This window comes from Trichechus manatus, unplaced genomic scaffold (genome assembly GCF_000243295.1).
Source record: "Trichechus manatus latirostris isolate Lorelei unplaced genomic scaffold, TriManLat1.0 scaffold00021, whole genome shotgun sequence".
Taxonomy (NCBI): Eukaryota; Metazoa; Chordata; class Mammalia; order Sirenia; family Trichechidae; genus Trichechus; species Trichechus manatus.
The window spans coordinates 6,971,144-6,990,631 of record NW_004443957.1 but is presented as its reverse complement, the minus strand read 5'-3'; the positions used below and the strand labels follow the sequence as shown (position 1 = coordinate 6,990,631).

General features: G+C 39.9%; 1 protein-coding gene across 1 annotated transcript in view; it reads left to right on the top strand.

The window, feature by feature from the left end:
• Positions 1 to 19,488, top strand: part of DISC1 (DISC1 scaffold protein) — a 551,192-nt gene that overhangs the window by 161,647 nt on the left and 370,057 nt on the right. The window contains 2 exon segments of the mRNA XM_023728155.1: positions 8,330 to 8,384; positions 13,934 to 14,036. Coding sequence (XP_023583923.1) covers positions 8,330 to 8,384; positions 13,934 to 14,036 — 158 coding nt within the window.

The following is a 19,488-nucleotide window of genomic DNA, read 5'->3' as shown; positions in this document are numbered from 1 at the left end:
TAGGATTGTTGATTCTCTGTTTGGCTTAGTTTTTCGGATCTTTGTTGTGGAGGGACGGCGTGGTGTTTCTGCCTAGAGTGCCATCTTGCCGGAAGTCCGGACCTTTTTTTTTTTTGCTGAAAATATACATAGCCAAAGATACACCATTTCAAAAATTTCTACATGTACAATTCAGTTACGTTGATTACGTTCTTCCAGTTGTGTGCAGCACATTCTTATATATAATCTCAACTTTTTAAGGCTTCATTTGTTGAGGATGGATTTCGATGATATGACTTGAGCACCAGTAGTGAGTGACAAATAATGTGTGTTTACGAAGTAATGATATTGATTGTATTATAAATTTAACATAGTTCTAAAATAGAAGTTCTAGAAACCAGTTTGGATAATGACAGTGTCTTTGGAATAAGTATACAGCTTCTCAGGAGAGCTAGTATAGTTTAGTGGTTAGGAGAGCAGATAGCTAGACTTCCTAGGTTAGTGCCCAGCTTCCCTACTTACTGCTGGTTAACTCTGGGCAAGTTACTTAAACCTCTCTTTGACTGAGTTTTTGTTTTTTTATCTGAAAATGTGGATAATTATACTACTTACTTTGTAGAGTTATAATGAGAATTTTAAAAGCTCCTATATGTAAAGAATTTAGAAGAGTGCCTGGCACATAATAAGTGCTTAATAAATGTTTAACTCTATTTTTCCAAGAGTAATTGCTTTGAAGGAAGACACTCGTTGAGTAAATTAGGTGTGACATGTTTGCTAAAACATATCTGCTATTTTGTGAGGAAAACTTATGTATGTCCAGGGTACAGCTTAATTTGATCTGAGAGGCCAGTTATTATTTGTCATTAACAATATGCCAGCTTAAAAGAAACATGAGGATTAGTTTTAATCATTGAAGTATATGTCACTCTTGTTTATCAACATATAAATCGTCTACTTGGGTGGTTTTCAATTTGTGTTCCTGCTCATGGAATTATGGTTTGGAGACCCCAGTGGGATGGCGGTAGCATTATGAAGAGAGGGTGTCAAGGTGATGTCCTTTGTACCCTATACCCTCTACCCACTTCAATTAGAACAAATCTACCATGACCTGTTCTGTATATTACAGTTCTGTGTAAATTTTTTTTTGGTGAAAGAGTTCTATTGCTAAAAATAGTTTGAAAACCACTAGCATAGTATATCGATTATCCATCTCCTTCTGCCCCCCACTGTTTTCATTCTGTGTATACCCCAGGGATGCAACTAATGCTAATATTAGCCTGAGCAAAACATAATTAGGAAGGTAAATCTACTGCAAAAAGTAATGTAGCATAAATTAAATATAAGTCAAATCAAATATAAACAATGCATTCAATTATCTGCATCATTGCCTTCCTCCTCTAACATGGATATTTGAGAGGAGACTATTTTTCTTCCCGGGATAGGGCCAGATCAAAGCTAGGATCAGTGAGCTGTGTCAACCCCTGGAAAGATGGTGCTTGACCTACTTTTTAAAATTTTTTTTATTTTTGGTGAAAATATGCCCAACAAAACATACTTATTCAGCAATTTTTGCATGTACAGTTCATTGACAATGGTTACATATTCACAATGTGTAACAGTTCTCCCTATCTCTGCCCATATTGTTTCACCACCACTAACTTAGACTCTCTGCCCCTTAAAGTTCTCACCTATGTTTTAGAGTTACTGTTGTCCACTTAATCTTGTATAGAGAATACTTTAACAAAGCACAATACTCAAAATGAACATTCTTGATTAAATGCGCTAAATTGTTTGGTTTAAAGATGACTTCATGGGACAGTTTCAGTTGAAGGCTTAGAAGTTGTTTCCAGGCAATAAATTCAAGTGTTCTTCCAGTCTTGATATATCCAGTAAGTCTGGTTTCCAATAAGAATTTGAAGTTCTGTTTCACAATTTTTCCTCCTTTTGACCAATATCTATTTATAGGGTCCTTGATCAAAATGTTCAGTAGTGGTAGCCAGGCACCATCCATTTCTTCTGCTTTCATGGTAATAGAGGTAGTACTTGTTGGAAGTAATTGGATCCTCAGTCCATTTCCTTCTCCAATTCCTGGGTCATCTTCTTCCTCTGTTGCTCCTGGTCAATAGAGAGCAATTGTATCTTGGGTTGCTGCTAACACACTTTTAAGACGCTAGGCACTACTCACTGAACTAGGAGGTAGAGCAAAAACTCTACAGACAATATTAGGCCAATTGACTGGAGAGGCCCGTGAAACCATGACCCTAAACCTTCGAACCAAGAAAACTAATCCCATCAGGTGTTTATTTGTATTTATGTAGTATCAACAGCTGCAGCCTTTTTTTTTTGACTGCTGTTTCTGTTGTAAAACTACATATTACTTTCTATTTGTCATTTCACCCCGCCCCCCGCTTTTTTTTCTAGTATACAAATTAGTGATATTAGTTGCAATAGTCAAGTTGTGTAACCATTACCCTTAGTCAATGCCAAGTTTTCCATCTTCATAGACAAAAATTCAGTACTTCCCAAAGAATGATGCGTCTTCTCCTTCCCTCCCCCCTCCCGCCCCTGGTAACCGCAAGTAACCATTGGTTTTTTATATATTTACCTATTCTTATCATTTTGTATAAGTGAGACCATACAGTATTTATCATTTTGAGATTGACTTATTTCGCTCAACATAACCCCTTCAAGGTTCTTGCATGTTATAGCATATATCAGGACTTCATTTTTCTTTAAGGCTATGTAGTATTCCATAGTATGTATGTACCACATTTTGCTTCCACCTTTTTGCTATTGTGAATAGTGCTGCAGTGAACATTGGCATACATATGTCTGTTCATGTTCCTACTTTTAGGTCCCTAGGGCATATTCCTAGGAGTGGGATTGCTGGATCATGTGTAGCTGTATTTCTAATTTTGGGGGGAGTTGCCATACTGTTTTCCACAACCATTTTACTATTTTACATTCACGTCAACAATGGATAAGAGTTCTGATCTCCCCACATCATTGTCAATGTTTGTTATTTTCTGTTTTTTTGATCATTGCCATTTTAGTAAGAGTAAGGTGACATCTCATTGTAGTTTTGATTTACATCTCTCTAATGGAAACCCTGGTGGCATAGTGGTTAAGAGCTATGGCTGCTAACCAAAAGGTCGGCAGTTCAAATCCACCAGGCACTCCTTGGAAACCCTATGGAGCAGTTCTACTCTGTCCTTTAGGGTCGCTATGGGTCGGAATCAACTTGACAGCAATGGTTTGGTTTGGTTTGGTTTAACGGCTAATGGGAGCCCTGGTGGCACAGTGGTTAAGAGCTTGGCTGCTAACCAAAAAGGTTAGCAGTTTGAGTCCACCAGCTCTTCCTTGGAAACCCTATGGGGCAGTTCTACTCTGGCCTATAGGGTCACTGTGAGTTAGAATCAACTCGAGGGCACTGAACAACAACAATGGCTAATGACAATGAGCATTGTTTCATGTGTTTCTTGGCACTTGAATATTCTCTTTGGTGAAGTTTCTGTTCATGTCCTTTGCCCATTTTTTGATTGGGTTATTTGTCTTTTTGTTGTTAAGTTGTAGAAGTTTTATATGTATTTTGGATATTAGACCCTTATTGGAGTTGTGGTTCCCAAAGATTTTTTTCCCAGTCTGTATGTTGTGTTTTTACTCTTTTGATAAAGTCTTTTGATGAACATAAGTATTTAATTTTCATGAGGTCTATTTTTCTTCTGCTGCTTGTGCACTTGTTGTTGTATTTGATAATGAAACATTAAAAAAACTATGTCCCATAATTTTGCCCCATGTTTTCTTCCAAGAACTTTATAGTTTTAGCTTTAACATTTATGTGCTTGATCCATTTTGAGTTAGTTTTTATGCTTGACCTATTTTTTTATTCACCATGGCAGTACTCTTTAGGCATTCGCTAAAAGTACTGCCATTTTGATCAGAGAAATTTTCAGTATCAGTAAGTGGACTCATTATTTATATATCTATCTTAATTGTTAATGCATGAACTAGTCTTTGTGTGTGGTCGTGAGCACCCACTCATAATATATTTATAATATAGTTTTAAATGCTCATGTAGGCTCAATTTTGTTGTGGGCTATTTATTTAAAAAGTTATTAGTTAAACTGGGTCCCATGAACCTGGCAAAGGAGAATGCATTTCTGCCCAAGAAAAGTTTTAAGTTTAGACAACAGATGTCAACAAGTCGAAGCTGGTGCTGCTCCTAAAACCAGAGGAAGAACTACTACAGGCCCGTCTCTGATACCCTCTATCCTCATTTTCTACATGGCAGTGGCTTGGTCCTGCTCCTGGCTATCCAGCGCTGTCTATGCCAGCCCGCCATCATACTTACCAATTGCCGTTCAGCTGGTGTCTAGAGTTTTCCAGGCAGGATTCCAAACATTATTTTCCATTGTTCCATCATGTACAGCAATTTCTGTCAGCCAGTGACTCCTGAATTCAGAAAAATCTGGTGCTGCATGCTGTGTCCTTTGTCAACTCATCTCCTCCATTTGAGTTGAACTCACCTAGACTGGGAAACTCTTTTGTTGAAAGTAGGTCTAAAGTGTGCATGACTTTGGTTAGACTGTACCTGCACCAGTGTCAGAGTATTTACAATTGAAGAGAGTTTGCTAATACTCAGAAATCACAAATTGGTGGTGATGATAACTTTCAAAAATAGTTCTTACAGTTGAAGAACAACAACAAATTAGCAAAGTGACTGCTTAGCGCTGATAGTTTGTGACCTCTGCTATAGCAGCTTTTCCTGGTTCACATACACACCAAGATATACCAGAAAACTTGACCTTTTGCAGGCTGCCATTTTACTAAGGAACCACTCCTATAACATTTTCTCACAGTAAGCAGTTGAGGGCAAGGACCGTATCTTTATGCTCCAAATTCCTAACTTAATAGATACTCAACAGATATTTGGAGGATAAATAAATTCATGAATGATTGAATAAATGAACATCTTTATGTCAGATGTTCTCACTGTTTTTCAGCATCAGCTAAGTTGGACTAAATTCTAACCCTGCATTAGCTGTACTAGGGTGGGTATTGGATAAATTATTTATTAAAAAAAAACCCCTTTGTTTTCACACATTTTGTTTCTTCATGCTGTAAAATAAGAAAAGGCATAATCAGTCATTTTCTTAATCAATTGGCCTATGTGGCTCAATTCCCCTTTTCCCTTTTAAATCAGTGTTTAAATCTCACCTATACCATCATTGGCCAGAATCCCTTAAGGTCTAAGGCAACAACATATACCTTATGGATTTATTGCTCTTCCTGGTACCCTGCTGTGCCCTTCCAGGCTCACACACCAGGGACCGGGGGCTCGATAAGTGATGGCTGAGGGAACTGGAGCCCCAGAGCAAGGGCAGAGTTCATTTCTGTACTACCCATAGGAAAATGCTATTGTTGTTCTCTTTCCAGATTCTGGAAAAGTGTTCTGTGATAGACTATGAATTTTCTTCATCGATTTAGAAAATTTCAAATGGAACTTTGAATTCATGAAACTTTTGAAACCCCTGAGTTTGCAGAATTGCAACAGGCAGAATTGTGTATAGATTTTTTTTTTTATGTGCATGCATAGATTTTTAAATTTTTATTTTAGAGATTACTCTTGTCAGAGATAAATGCTAATTCCAAAGATTACAGAAGCAATAGGGTCAAGCTCACACCCATCTGATGTATTGTCAGTGCTTGGTTACATTTATACGTCCTTTCCTTTCCCAATTTTTGGCAGAGAAGTAAAGACAGAGTGTGCAAACCTGCTGATCTGAATTTCCTAGAACGTTGGCAAGGTTGCTGTGAAATAATTGAGCAAATTAAGTGACCCAAGATTACTGAATTTTATAGTCACCTAAATTAGAACTTGAAGTCCCTGGGTGGTGCAAATGGTTACCTTGCTAGGCTGCTAACCAAAAGGCTGAAGGTCCACTCAGAGGCAACTCAGAAGAAAGGCCTGACAATCTACTTCTGAAAAATCAGTCTATGGAGCACAGTTCTACTCTGACACAAATGAGGTCATAGCCATGAGTCACAATTGACTCAGAGACAACTGTTTTTTTAAGTTAGAATTTAATGACCTTGAGCCTGGAGTTCATTTTTCACTGACTGTTTAGGTGTCCCCCCAACCCCTGCCCCGCTGCTTTATGTTTATATTGATATGCAATTATTCTATTACTCCTTTGTGTTAACCACTGACTCTATGAACATGTGGTCTATATCCTTGCTATTGAAAGTGTGATCTGTGGGCTGGAAGCATCAGCAGCTCCTGGGAGCTTGTTAAAAATCAGAATCTCAGCCACCCGAGAACTATTGAATCAGATCTGAATTCTTAGTTGTCTAAGATATTTCCAGTTTCTTCCTATCAAAAATAATGCAGCATCACTTTTTAAAAACACTTGGCCTCTAATGCCTCCATGGCCCTCACTGTCCTGTTTATTTCCCTCTTTCCCCCTTAGAGGTCCTCTTTCTGTAGTGGGAATTCCCATGGTTCAGTCCTTGACCCCCCTGCTCTTCTCTCTTACCTTGTTTCTTCAGGAAATAGCCCCACTCTAAACTTCAGCAGTCACCATTGGGCAAATGTCTGCAGAATCCCTGATCTGGCCCTGAACTTTCTCTACTGCCTTCATTGATTGCACTTTGCCCATGGTAGCAATGGTAGGCATTTTTTTCCTGGAAATGGACCATCTTCTCTCCCAAACTTGTTTCCTGCCCTCCCGCCTCCTTCCTTTGCTTTCTGTGAAGCCCTTGGACCTCACAACTGGATTATTGCTGAAGGTCCCTGCCTGGTTTTGTTATGTTCAGTCTTTATCCTCCAAATCATCTCTCATAATGCTGCCTGACTAATTTTCCAGAAACACCATTTCTTTCCTAGTATTCTCCTGCTCGAACACTTATTGATTCCCCACTGCCTGTGGGAAAAAGCTCAGAACGCCTTAGCCTTGCATTCAGAACTGATTATAGCTTGCCCTTGATATTCCTTTAATAATGATTTTTAATTATAAATATTCCAAACGTACTAAAAATCTAACAGATATTCATCTTCGTTCCACCCAGATTACACCAATATTAACATCTCCCCCATATTTACTATGGTTCTCTTTCTCTAACTAAATAAATAAACATTAGAGTCATAGGTAGGTCCCCACCTCTATCCTTCTTTTCTTTCTTCTAGAAATAATCATGCCCCTATTAGCTTTATCTCTCAAAACTCTCCTATGGGAACTGTTTGGTCCTCTTAGATTCACCTTCTCCCTGGAATCTCATCCTTCCTCCTTTTTCCTTTGAGACCCAGTTCACTTTCCACCTCTTCCCAGGAGCCTTCCTACCATGCCCCTGGTTTCTAAATTGCCACACAAGTTATCTCCATTGTCCACTTGGAGACAATATTCTGCCTGTGACAGTGTTTATGCAGCAGTTTTCTCTTAGCGTTTGGTTTCTATTCCTCTTATAGTAACTCTTTCATCTTGCTTTATACAGTGTTTATGCAGCAGTTTTCTCTTAGCATTTGGTTTCTATTCCTCTGATAGTAATTCTTTCATTTTGCTTTATACTATAGTTGATTGTCTGCATGTATTTCTCCTCCACTAGATAACAACCACTTTGAAAATCAGATCTGAGCCTGAGGTACATTTTATTCATTCATTGATACGTTCTATAGAGACTGCTAATAAGTGCCAGGAATTGTTTTAAGCACTAGGGATATAGGAGTGAACTAAAGAGACTGTTGTTGACCTTATGGAACTTCTGTTCCAGTGGGGGGAGAGAGAGAAATTACATGAATAAATGAACATATCAAGAGTGAATGGTGCCAAAGAGAAAAATGAAGCAAGCAAAAGCTATTTTAGATAGAATTTAAATATGTATATCTTCTATACATTCTACCTCAATACTAAATGCGGAAGACACTCAGTAAATATTTGGTGAATTGCACAGTGTACTCATATACAGAAGATTTGATTACCTGCCTGGGAAAGAGTACCCTGGGTAGATGGTCCTTCTAGGAAGGTGGTTATAGGAACACCAGTTTTAATCCTTTGCTGCCAGGAGCCCATCTGGGCTGTTCCTTCCCCCTATCAGTAGATGTGCACTCTGGGAATGATAACAAATTTTAATACTAGCTTCAGTAAAGCATGGTTAGGGAGGAGAATCTACTTCCCAGCACCACATTAATTTCACATTTAAATGGGGATCAGTTTGGTACAATCTTTCCCACTGCTCTTCTTCAACCATTTGGCTGGTGGAGGGCTCCCTGTTCACAGCGCTCCTATTCCTATGCATGCTGGTATCCAACTGTGGTTGCCCAAGAAGGCCAATGTTCTCTTTTTCATTCTTTTAGCCTCCAGGATAGGATAAGATCCCTCAGCTTGTCCCTTAAAGAAATCACTGCTAAGGTAAGTACCTCTACACTCCCATTTTTAAAATATGTCTTGAACATTGTCTTTTGACTTACTTTCATGCCTAAATCACAGAACGCCTGACCCCTGAATGCTATGTTGACTTTGTAAAGTCAGGTGCAAGGGCTGCTCCCTGTGATTGCAGTTCTCACTTGCGAACATCCTGGAAATGGATTGGTTTGGCCTTTGTTTCAGAAAGAGCTGTCAGTTTTAGGAAACGGGAAGGGACTACTGCTGTGAACAATTGAATGCCTTTGCTTAAAAAGACTTTCGGGATGACGTAATTATAAGAAATTAATTACTTTTCCTCCCAGGAGAGCAGGGTTCACGATCCTCACAAACAAGGAAATACTGTAGCAAGTGATGGTTTTTGTTTTTTAGTGTTTTTCATTTGACTTGAGAATCGTTTTGCCTATTTTACCTGTCATTCATACTTCCACACCAGGACCCTGGTTTGTATAGAGATGGCACACTTACTTCTTCACTCTTCCCTGAGAGCACATAGTCAAAGAAATTATACAGTCACCGTCTTGGTTAGTTAGAATAACCTCAGTTAACACAACAAATTCCCTTCCCTGTAGAGATAGTTACACCAGACTGAGTTATTGACAACTGTGAAGTAGGGTCAATTACTCTGAGTTATTACATCTAGACTAAATTTTTTGGCAGAGAACTGGGCATCAATCATGAATTAATTGCATTAGGCCTTGGAACCAAAGGTTCCAAGATAAGATGCTTAAAATGTAAAAAGAATAGGTTGATGACCAGAGAGTACAGCAGCCGAGCTCACACTGGCCACACCTCCCAGTTCAGGGAGACAGGCCCAGTGTCTGCACATCACCACAGCTAAGCTTAAATTGGAAGTGTATTACTGGCAAAAAAGGTCAGCATTTACTCTGGCTGTTTTCTCAGTTTTTCTATCTAATACAATTCTGAAAACAACAGTCCGTGATTTTGCTGAACATCACACAGAGCATTAAGCTTTTTTTTCCCCCGTTAGAAAGCTTTGTCTTTATCAGGCAGTCAGCTTCATGATTGTCTCCCACCAACCTTGATGGGTTCCCCTTGGCTTCAAGAGGACTTGAGTGGGGAGGGGGTTGTGGCAGGAACAGACTAGGTCTCAGGCCAGCCCCCCTCACCACCACAAGAACTGTTGTTGTTGGTTGCCATCGAGTCAGTTCTGACTCATGGTGACCCCACGTGTTATCGAGCAGAACCACTTCATCGGGTTTACAGACCAGTAAGATTGATGGATAATTATAACCTGCACACAAGAAGAACTTCCTATTAGGAAAAAGAGTGAGCTTTGGTGTCAATGAGATAGCACTGTGGCCAGGGACCTGGGAATGCTTGACATCTCTTCTGCTGTCCCTGAGAGCTTCCCAAGACTGTTTGCCCAGAGAGTAAGAGCAGGATGAGGCTCAAAGTGCCGCTTACGCAGAACTGGGCAAGGACCTGGCTCCCTGTGCAGAACTCAGGTAAGGGGCTTTGCTTGGAGCAGGGCTTCTATCCTCTCCCTCCTCCTTCCTCAAATCTTCATCTTAGGACCTTATTTGTCCTGCCCAACTGCGGGACAAGGGAGACTCTGACTTGGTTTAGCAGTTTTGTTATGTGAAGCAGGAGAGGAAGTGCTAGAGAGCAGAGCCTGCATTTCTGCCTTGGAAGTCACAGTGATGTTGCCAACAAGTGCTCATGGCCCTGTTGATGTCAATTACCCTGACCTTCAGGCAGAGCGAGTGAGGAGCTGGGGAGAGAGACAAAAGCTCCTGGATGGACAGAGATGGTAGTGGTATTCCTTGTCCTCTTTTTTCTACTGTAAATATGTGCCGTTTATATTTTTTCAGGTGTGGAATTAAAAGATGAGAGGACGTTCTTGGTTCTGGGTTGACTGATATCTTCAGAACACACTCTGTGTGTAATATGAGTGAGTCTGTATACTTGCAGTGAGTATACAGATGTGTAGATTACATAACGTAGATGGTGTTTGTATGTGTGTGTATTTTATATGATATTCTGTATTGTGCATACACACATAAACCCAATACACACACAATATTGGGATTTGTTGATAATTTCCAGCTACTGTTAAAGATCTTTGGATTTGCCCAAATACCAAAAGTGGTTTGTTTTATTTGCATACCTTTTCTAGTGCATTTACAAAAATACTATAATTATTTTGCATCTCCATAAGATTAAGGGACTCATGTCTTAGATTTTAAGATGCAAATATAAAAGCTCCATTTGGTAATGAGTTCCAATTTTATTTGGAAACAGAAGGGGGATGCAGATTTTCTGGGGTGTGAATGTGTGTATCTAGGTGGGCATGTCTGTATGCATGTACATGAGTGTGTGTGAGGGAGAGAGGGCTGGGGAGAAAAAGCAGTAGAGAAGAGATGCTGAGATATGGTAGTCTACAGATAATTAAAACAAAACTACCCAATCACCAAAACAGAAAACAAAAACAAAACCCACAAAACCAGCTTTCTCTGTACTCTGGACTAGATTGACCAGTGACCTTGAGGTGAAAGACTTAGCTTGGCTCAGCTTTCTTTCTTTGGTGTGTTAGATATTTAGATCGGAGAGGTGGAACCTTTCTTCCATTCATTACATTTCTTTGAGTTTGGGTTACCCAAACCAAAGGTCATTAAAGGATAAATGAGATGGAAGAAATAGTTGGAAATAAATGGGATATCTGGAGATTGGTAGATATTAGATTACATCCAGTAGTTCCTGAAAGAATGTACATTGCAATTTAATAAGATTTGTAAAGGTTGTTTTATATTAATAGTGACAGCTTGAAGGATAGATTTGCTCAACAAAGGAGAAACTGACCCAATTACGATTAACAGATACTGTTAGCTAAAATCAGAAATACTGGACATAAATTGGATGAGACGTAAGAATTATGGCTGGTATTACAGAGTTAATGGAAATGTCCTCAGCCTTCCAATGACGTTCTCAGATGGCTGGGATGGGATGGCCAGTCATCAGACATTGAACTAAACCCGAGACGTAGTGCTGCGGGGAAGGTGTCCAGAACATTTTCCTTTTAACTCCCAGTTCTAACACACTGACAAATCTCAGGACTGTTGAAAGAATCTCAGAATGAATCACTTTGGACATGGGAACATTCAACACCACTGGTACAAGCTTTGGTTTAGAGGCTACCAAACTGTTGTCTCCATCTAGAGAGTGAATTTTATAAAAAGTCTTGGAAAATTACAGCCACTTATGGAAAGAAGGAGTCCCTCAGTGGCACAGATGGTTAAGTGCTTGACTACTAGTTGAAAGGTTGGCAGTTCAAACCTACCCAGAGGCACCTTGGGAGACAGGTCCTGGCGATCTGCTTCTGAAAGAACACATCCTTGAAAACCCTATGGAGCATAGTTCTACTCTGTACACATGGGGTCACCAGGAGCTGGAATCGAAAGCAACTAAATACGACAACAATGGAAAAGAAGTATAAGTCCATGGGAGAAATAATGGAGTGTTTTAAGCAGGGTGGTTGAGATCTTCTTTAATTCTAAATTTCTCAATTTCAGTCTGAGATAAACAAAACAGTTAAAGTTGATGGTGTCTAGCAATATCTAGATTCTTCTGGGGAAATTAAATATTATATTTTCTTTGGGCTCTGTGAACCCATCTGGATTAATTTTAGTTCTTGGATGGAATCTCAAGATTTTTAGCAAGAAGAGAGTGATGTTTCTAGGTAATATCTTTTGTGGATCACCCCAAAATTTCTTTATAGACATATTCATTCTTATTAAATCTGTGCTGTATGCTTTAGTTGAACTGGAAGTTTTTCTGGGTAGCTCATTAATCTGAGTTGAGGTAACAATTGAATGTGAGGTTTTAGCCTTAAGCAAAAGAAAAAAAAAAAAATGATGTTTTGGTCTCAAAATAAAAGATAACCTAAAGGCATTTGGAAAAAGAAACTGAGATTTAAGATTTTTGCTATTTTTGAAAAAGCAAAGAAAAATATAGGAAATGTTTGAAGTGTCATGAAAAAATAAATGATAAAACCTGCAAACCTGTCTAAGATTTATATTTGTATTTCAAATCTGACTTGCCACCAAGTATCTACCCTCAAAGTTTCACTAGACAGCATCTGTTAAGAAGTTAATTATATTTAGGCTCTCTGATTTCAGTGGCCATTAATTCATTCATATGGTTGTTTTCTGCCTGGTACTCCAGGCACCAAGCAAAAAGTCCCTGCTCACACAGAGCTTGTAGGTGTTCTAGTGGAGACAGAGAAATAATATAAAAACAAATAAATAAATACAAGCGATATGTAAGTTGGAGAGGATGCTATGGAGAAAATAAAGTAGGGGAAGGAGAAGGGGATGGAGGGTCCAGAGAGGTTACTGAGCCTTTCTTGCCAGGTAACATTTGAGTGGAGCCTTGAAAGAAGCAAGTGAGCTGAGCTACCTGGGCAAGAGTATTTAGACTGAGTGAATAAGAGTGCAAAGGCTCTGAGGGGGGAGATGGTTGAAGAGGTTAAGTTATTTTAGTTTTGATTGCTCTCTGTTGTGTTAGCATCATTATGTCAGTGTTGTGTTCTGGTGTGGGGGAAGGTAGAAAGACCTATGCTTGGAATATGCCAGTGCTTCCTTTATTTTATTCCTTCTTTTCTTTCCCTTTTCCTTTTCTTTTCTTCTCTTCTTTTTCATTGCATTACTTATATTTTAAATTAAAATTATTGTGGTAAAATATATGTAACAAAACATTTGTCATTTTAGCCATTTTTAAGTGTACAATTTACTGACATTAATTACATTCACCACCGTATGCTACCATCATCACTATCCTTTTCCAAATTTTTTACTACCCCAAACAGAAACTCAGTACTCCTTAAGCAACAACTCCCCATTTCTTCCTTCTTCCAGCCCTGGTAACCACTAATAATCTTTTGTCTCTATGCATTTGTCTGTTCTAGATATTTCGTATAAGTGGGATCATACGATATATGTCCTTTTGTGTCTGACTTATTCACTCAGTGTAATGATTGCAAGGTTCCTCCATGTCATACCGTGTATCAGAACTTTATTTCTCTTTATGGCTGAATAATAGTCCATCATATAGACATACTACCTTTTTAATCAGTTGATCTTTTGATGGACACTTGGGTTGTTTCCACCTTTTGGCTGTTTTGAATAGTGTTGCTGCCATGAACATAAGTGTACAAGTATTTGATTCTCTGCTTTCAAGACTCTTGGGTATATACCTAGGAGTGGAATTGCTGAGTTGTAAGGTAATTCTATGTTTAACTTTCTGAGGAACCACCAAACTGTTTTCCATAGCAGCTGCTCCATTCTACATTCTCACCAGCAATGCACAAAGGTTCCAATTTCTCCACATCGTCACCAACACTTGTTATTTTCCATTTTTCTGATCATAGCCATCCTAGTAGGGGTGAAGCTCCTCAAGTTACCCTTTGCCACCTCTCTTATCTAATTATAAATTCAGAATCCCTGACCTGGCTGCTTTGTTGCCTTTTGATTTTTGCCTGAATGCATGATAATTCATGGCTGTTCCTCTCCCTCTAGGTGTGTATGGGTGAGAGACTCTGCAGGACTCTGAGGAAGAAAGTTAGTGATATTGAAGCCCAACTACCGGCATTGCTTGAAGCCAAAATGCTTGCCATATCAGGTAACTGGAAACAAGAAAAACACTGAAGCAGTAGGACTAAAATAATGAGAGCCGCTACTCCATTGGCGTTTTGGCCTTGATTAACATTGTACCACTTGCTTATGTCATATTCAAACATCTCAAAAACTTTTCTGGGAAGTTTCACTATATACCCATGGAATAGGTGGGCAATGTGGTTTTCTTTTACAGTAAAGGGATGGATAAGACTCTTAAAAAATACATACACACAAGACCAGGCTTAATGGTTTGATTGAGACTGGAGGGACCCCAGAAGACATGGCCCCTGGACTCTCTGTTAGCCCAAAACTAAAACCATTCCCGAGGACAACTCTTCAGACAGAGATTAGACTGGACTATGGGACACAAAATGATAACTTGTGAGGAGTGTGTTTCTTGGCTCAAGTAGATACATGAGACTAAATGGGCAGCTCCTGTCCAGAGGTAAGATGAGAAGGCAGAGAGGGTCAGGAGCTGGTTGAATGGACATGGGAAATCCGGGGTGGAAAAGAGGAATGTGCTGTCACAGTACAGGAAGAGCAACTAGGGTCACATCACAATGTATGTATAAATTTTTGTATGAGAGACTAACTTGAATTATAAACTTTCACTTAAAGCACAACAATAAAAACAAATACATACACACACAAAGTATAAAAGACTTTATTGGGTTAGGTCCAATATTTTGGACTTTCCAGTTCTCTCTGTTTAATAGTTTAGAGACTAGATTTAGTTTGTGTGCCAAAAAAATTCTAGCATATGTTTAAAAGGCCTTATGTATCTATAGATGCTCAGTGAGGATTATTGGATATTGTTAATTATCATTATGATACCATGAGGCAAGTTGATGTACTCAGTTTAACAACCTAGCCATAGAACTTGGAGAACTCCCATGAGGTCGTAGTCCGTCTTTAAATTGGAAGTTATTAAGGGACGTATTTTTCTATTAATTAGTAGGTTGGAACAAGAGTCTCTGAAAATAGTATCTTAACTTTTCATCCGAATAGTGCTTTTAAACATTCCTCTGCATTTGTTATTTAATTTGATTTTTCACAACAGCTGTATTAGGGATGTGGAAAAGGTGCTGGGATCTCAATGAACAGATGGGGAGAGTGAGGCTCTGGTGTGTGTCCTTTGGTTAAGTTTATTCACATAGCTAAGTGGGGGTGGATCAGGGACTAGAGTCCAGGTCTCCGCATAGTTCATGATATAAGGATTTTTAGCCCAGTTATATAATGATGGCTTCAAAATATTCTCTGAGTTTTATAGGTTGCATCATCTTCGTCAACTTTAGAAGAATCATAAAAATTTAATAAAAAGATAAAATAATTACATGTGTGGGTTTAAAATGGCATTTTAAAAAGGAATACAATAATTGGCAGCTTCTGCTCCTCAGATCATTAAACAGCTAATGTTGGCAGCTAACGAGAAATTTGGTCCCTGGTGCAGTAGCGCGGATTATTTACAACCAGCAGAACATCGAAATGTGAATGTGGGGCCTGGCTCATAACAACTTCACATGCCTTTTACTTGAAATTATGGCCCCATTTGCTAAGAGAAAAAAAAGGAAGATAGAACACAATCTTGTTTCTGAGTTAGGGTTTTTGCCTTTCTTAATCAATATATCTTTCCCAGGAATACAGGTGGATGTGTCTTTATTAAACCCAGGGGAGGAGATGTATAATTCAGGCAGCAGAGATAGCCCTCACTCAGATTTGAATCATGCCTTCTTAGAATCCTCAGGGAAACATTTGAAGATGGTATACTGTATATGGCCCCTGGGCTTTCTGCTTTAGCTCTGATCAGCTGAGAAAATTGGTGAGGGCTAAGGGCATGAGTGATGACCTGAGTGAACTGTATTGGGACTCACCCCTGGGCCTCTCTATTTCTTGGTAAATCTTTAGGCCCTTTGGTGAACAGCCTTTTGGTTACTGGAGTCTGCCTACTGGCTGTACTGGTGGCAGGGTGGTCGTCATTCTTTTGCAACTTCCATACTTAATGCTATTTCTGTTTCTTGTGAGATACACCCTAAAGCAAGAATGGCCAGAGGAGGGCAAAGGCACTGCCCTTAGAATCCTAACTGACCTATTTTCATATTCTCAGCCCATTAGAGAAAAGCACAACAAAATCCTCTCCAAGAGAAGCTTTTCTTTATTTTGGGCTCCATATGAGAATGCAGAGGGCAACGTCCTTAAGAGTCTTTGAAGCCCTGTTGAATGGAGAGGATCTTAAGGTATACCCTTAAGACTGTGAGAAGGCCTTTTGTCTGTCTGAAAGATCCTATGATCATCACTTTTGAGATCGTATAGACCTATCTTGGGTTTGATCTATGGCCTGAGATTCTTTCTTATTTTCAGAACCACTTGCCATCTGGAGAGGCTGGGAATAAGAAACAGTTTTATTTTCAAACCCAAGTCCTTTATATTTAACAGTTTATTATTTAACTTCTCTCTCTTCTGCATTTTACCATAGACAGTGACAAGAAGCCAGAGGGCACTTCTGTTTGTTGCCTGGAAATCTCCTTGGCTATATCATCAAGCTTATTAGGAGCTTTTTTCTGCATTACCTCAGCTGATAATGTTGCCAAACTTTCTGCCATTACATTCCAAGGGTCCCCTTTCCTCCAGGTTCTAATAAAGTGTTTCTTATTCGCCTTTGAGCCTTCACTGACATCTCCTTGAGGCCCTTTAGACTCCACTCAACACTTCCTAGAGTCCCATTAGGCTTCTGTCTGCCACCTGGTCCCAAAGCCATTGCTTCGTAGTTTAGGGTTTTGTTACAGCAGCGCCCCACTTCCAGTTACCCAAATCTGTTCTAGTTATCTATTGCTTCATAAGAAACCACCCTACTACTTAGTGACTTAAAACAACACAATCATTTCTTTTGCTCATGGATCTGCAGCTTCAGCAAGGTTTGACAGGGATAGCAGGGGTGACTCAACTAGGGCTGGAGAACCCACTTCCCAGATAGCTCACTCACGTGACTGGCAAGTTGATCTGGCTATTAGTTCCTCTATATGAGGACCTCTCTGTAGCCAGGTTGTCTTCCTTACAGCATGGCTGCTGGGTTCCAAGAGACAGGAAATGGAAGTTTCTAATTTCTTAAGGCCTGGACTCAGAAACTGGTGCACATCCCTCTTAGTTATCGATTGCTGTGTAACAAATCACCCCAAAGTTTAGCAGCATGAAATAATAAACGTTTGTTATTTCACACAGTTTCTGAGAGTTACGAATCCAGGAGCAACTTAACTGGCTTGTGCTGGCGCAGGGTCTCCTGTGAAGTTAGCATGAAGATATAGGCCGGGTCTATTATCAGAAAAACCACAAGTATTGGTGAGGATGTGGAGAAGCTGGAACCCCCATGCATTGCTGGTGGCTGTTTTTAAATGATGCTGTTGTCTATGGAAAACAATTTGGAAGTTCCTCAAAAAGCTAAACATAGAATTGCCTTATGACTCAGTATTTCCACTCCTGGAAGACTTGAAAGCAGGAACACAAGCAGATACTTATACACACTGTTCATTGCAGCACTATTCACAATAGCCAAAATGTGGAAACAACCCAGGTGTCCATCAAAAGATGAATGAATAAAAAAAGATAGTATATCTATATGATGGAATATTATTCAGCCATAAAAGGAAATGAAGTTCTGATACATGTTATACGTGAATGAACCTTGCAAACATTATGCTAAGTGAAATAAGTCAGACACAAAAGGACAAATATTATATGATCCCACTTATATGACATATCTAGAATAGACAAATGCATAGAGACAAAAGATTATTAGTGGTTACCAGGGGCTTGAGGGAGGGAGGAGTGGGACATTATTGCTTAAGGGGTACTGAGTTTCTGCTTGGGGTGATGAAAAACTGGGAAACAAATAGTGGTGATGGTGGTACAACATGAGTGTAATTAATGTATACATAAAAATGGTTAAAAGGCAAATTTTTTGTTTTATGTATTTTACCACAATAAAAATAAAAAAATCTCCCTCCACTGAAAAAGAAAACAGAAAAAATATAGGCTGGGGCTGCGTCATCTGAGGGCTCGGCTGGGGCTGGAAGACACATTTCCAAGCTCGTTAATGTGGCTGTTAGCAGAAGGCCTCAGTTTCTTGCCACATGGGCCCTGCCACAGGGCCACACACAACGTGGCAGCTGATTTCCCCTAGAGCAAGTGATCTGAGAGAGAGTGAACAAACAGAAGCCACAGTGCCTTCCTGGTACTTAGCCTCCAGAGTTGTACCCTGTCACTGCCCTGTATTCACTGAAGCAAGGCAGTAAGTCCAGCCTAGACTTAAGGGGAGGCAAGATAGTTCTACCCCAATGGTTGTGTGTTAGAGAATTAGGTGGTCGTTGTTATTGGGTGCTGTCGAGTTGGTTCCAACTCATAGTGACCCCATGTGACAGGGTAGAACTGCCCCATAGGATTTTCTTGGCTGTAATCTTTACAGAAGCAGATCGCAAGGTCTTTCTCCCGTGGCGCTGCTGGTGGGTTTGAACAGCGAGACTTCAAGTTAGCAGTCTAGTGCTTAACCGTTGTGCCATCAGGGTTCTTTGAATTAGGTGGAGATACTTTTAAAACTCTCATGGCATCACTTCCGCCTATTTTATTGGTCAAGTGGTCATGGAGCCCTGATTCAAGGGGAAGGGACATAGACACCAACTCTCAGTGAGAGGAGTGTCCAAGAATTTTTGGACTGTGTTTTAAAAAGCACCACAGCGACTAAGGAGCCAGTAGAATTTTGAGAAGGAAAGTTTCTAAGGCAGAGGCAATGACCTAAAACCCTGTGGACCACAATGGTCTGATCTGCAACCAATCATGGTAGTGGTGCAGGACCAGGCAGTGTTTTCTTATATTGTGCATAGGCTCGTCATGAGTTCGAACTAACTCAACAGCCGCCACGGCAACCCATGTCTATGCCTTAGCTTAGACATTTAGTAACAAGGGTCCTTCCTATGTGTAACTGACCCTAGTTTTAGACTCTGGTTCTGCTCTGTTGCTGAGATGCAGTCATGGGTGGTTCCCCAGGTCCGGGAACTCCTACTTGGGCCTGTGTCTGTGACCTGACTAGCATTCCAGTCAGCGCCTAGAATGGGGCCTGCCACACTCTTGCCAGTCCCCTCCCTAGGACCAAGGCTTGGCTCCTGATCCCAGCCATAGGGTTAAGGCTGGGCTGTCTGATGGCAGGCTTCTCTGACACTGACAATGGCCATGGATTCTGGCTCTAGCCTTCCCCTGCTTGGATCATCCTTGTTATTGTTCTGGTCCATCTCTCAAGTCACCCTGCTATTTATTTTTGCCTTGGACCTTGCCCAATGCCTGACTCTCCAAAGACAGCCAATAAAAATATTTCTTAATACAATGCAATCCCGATCCAGATACCAGCAACATTCTTCAAAGAGATGGAAAAACTAATCATTAACTTTATATGGAAAGGGAAGAAGCCCCGA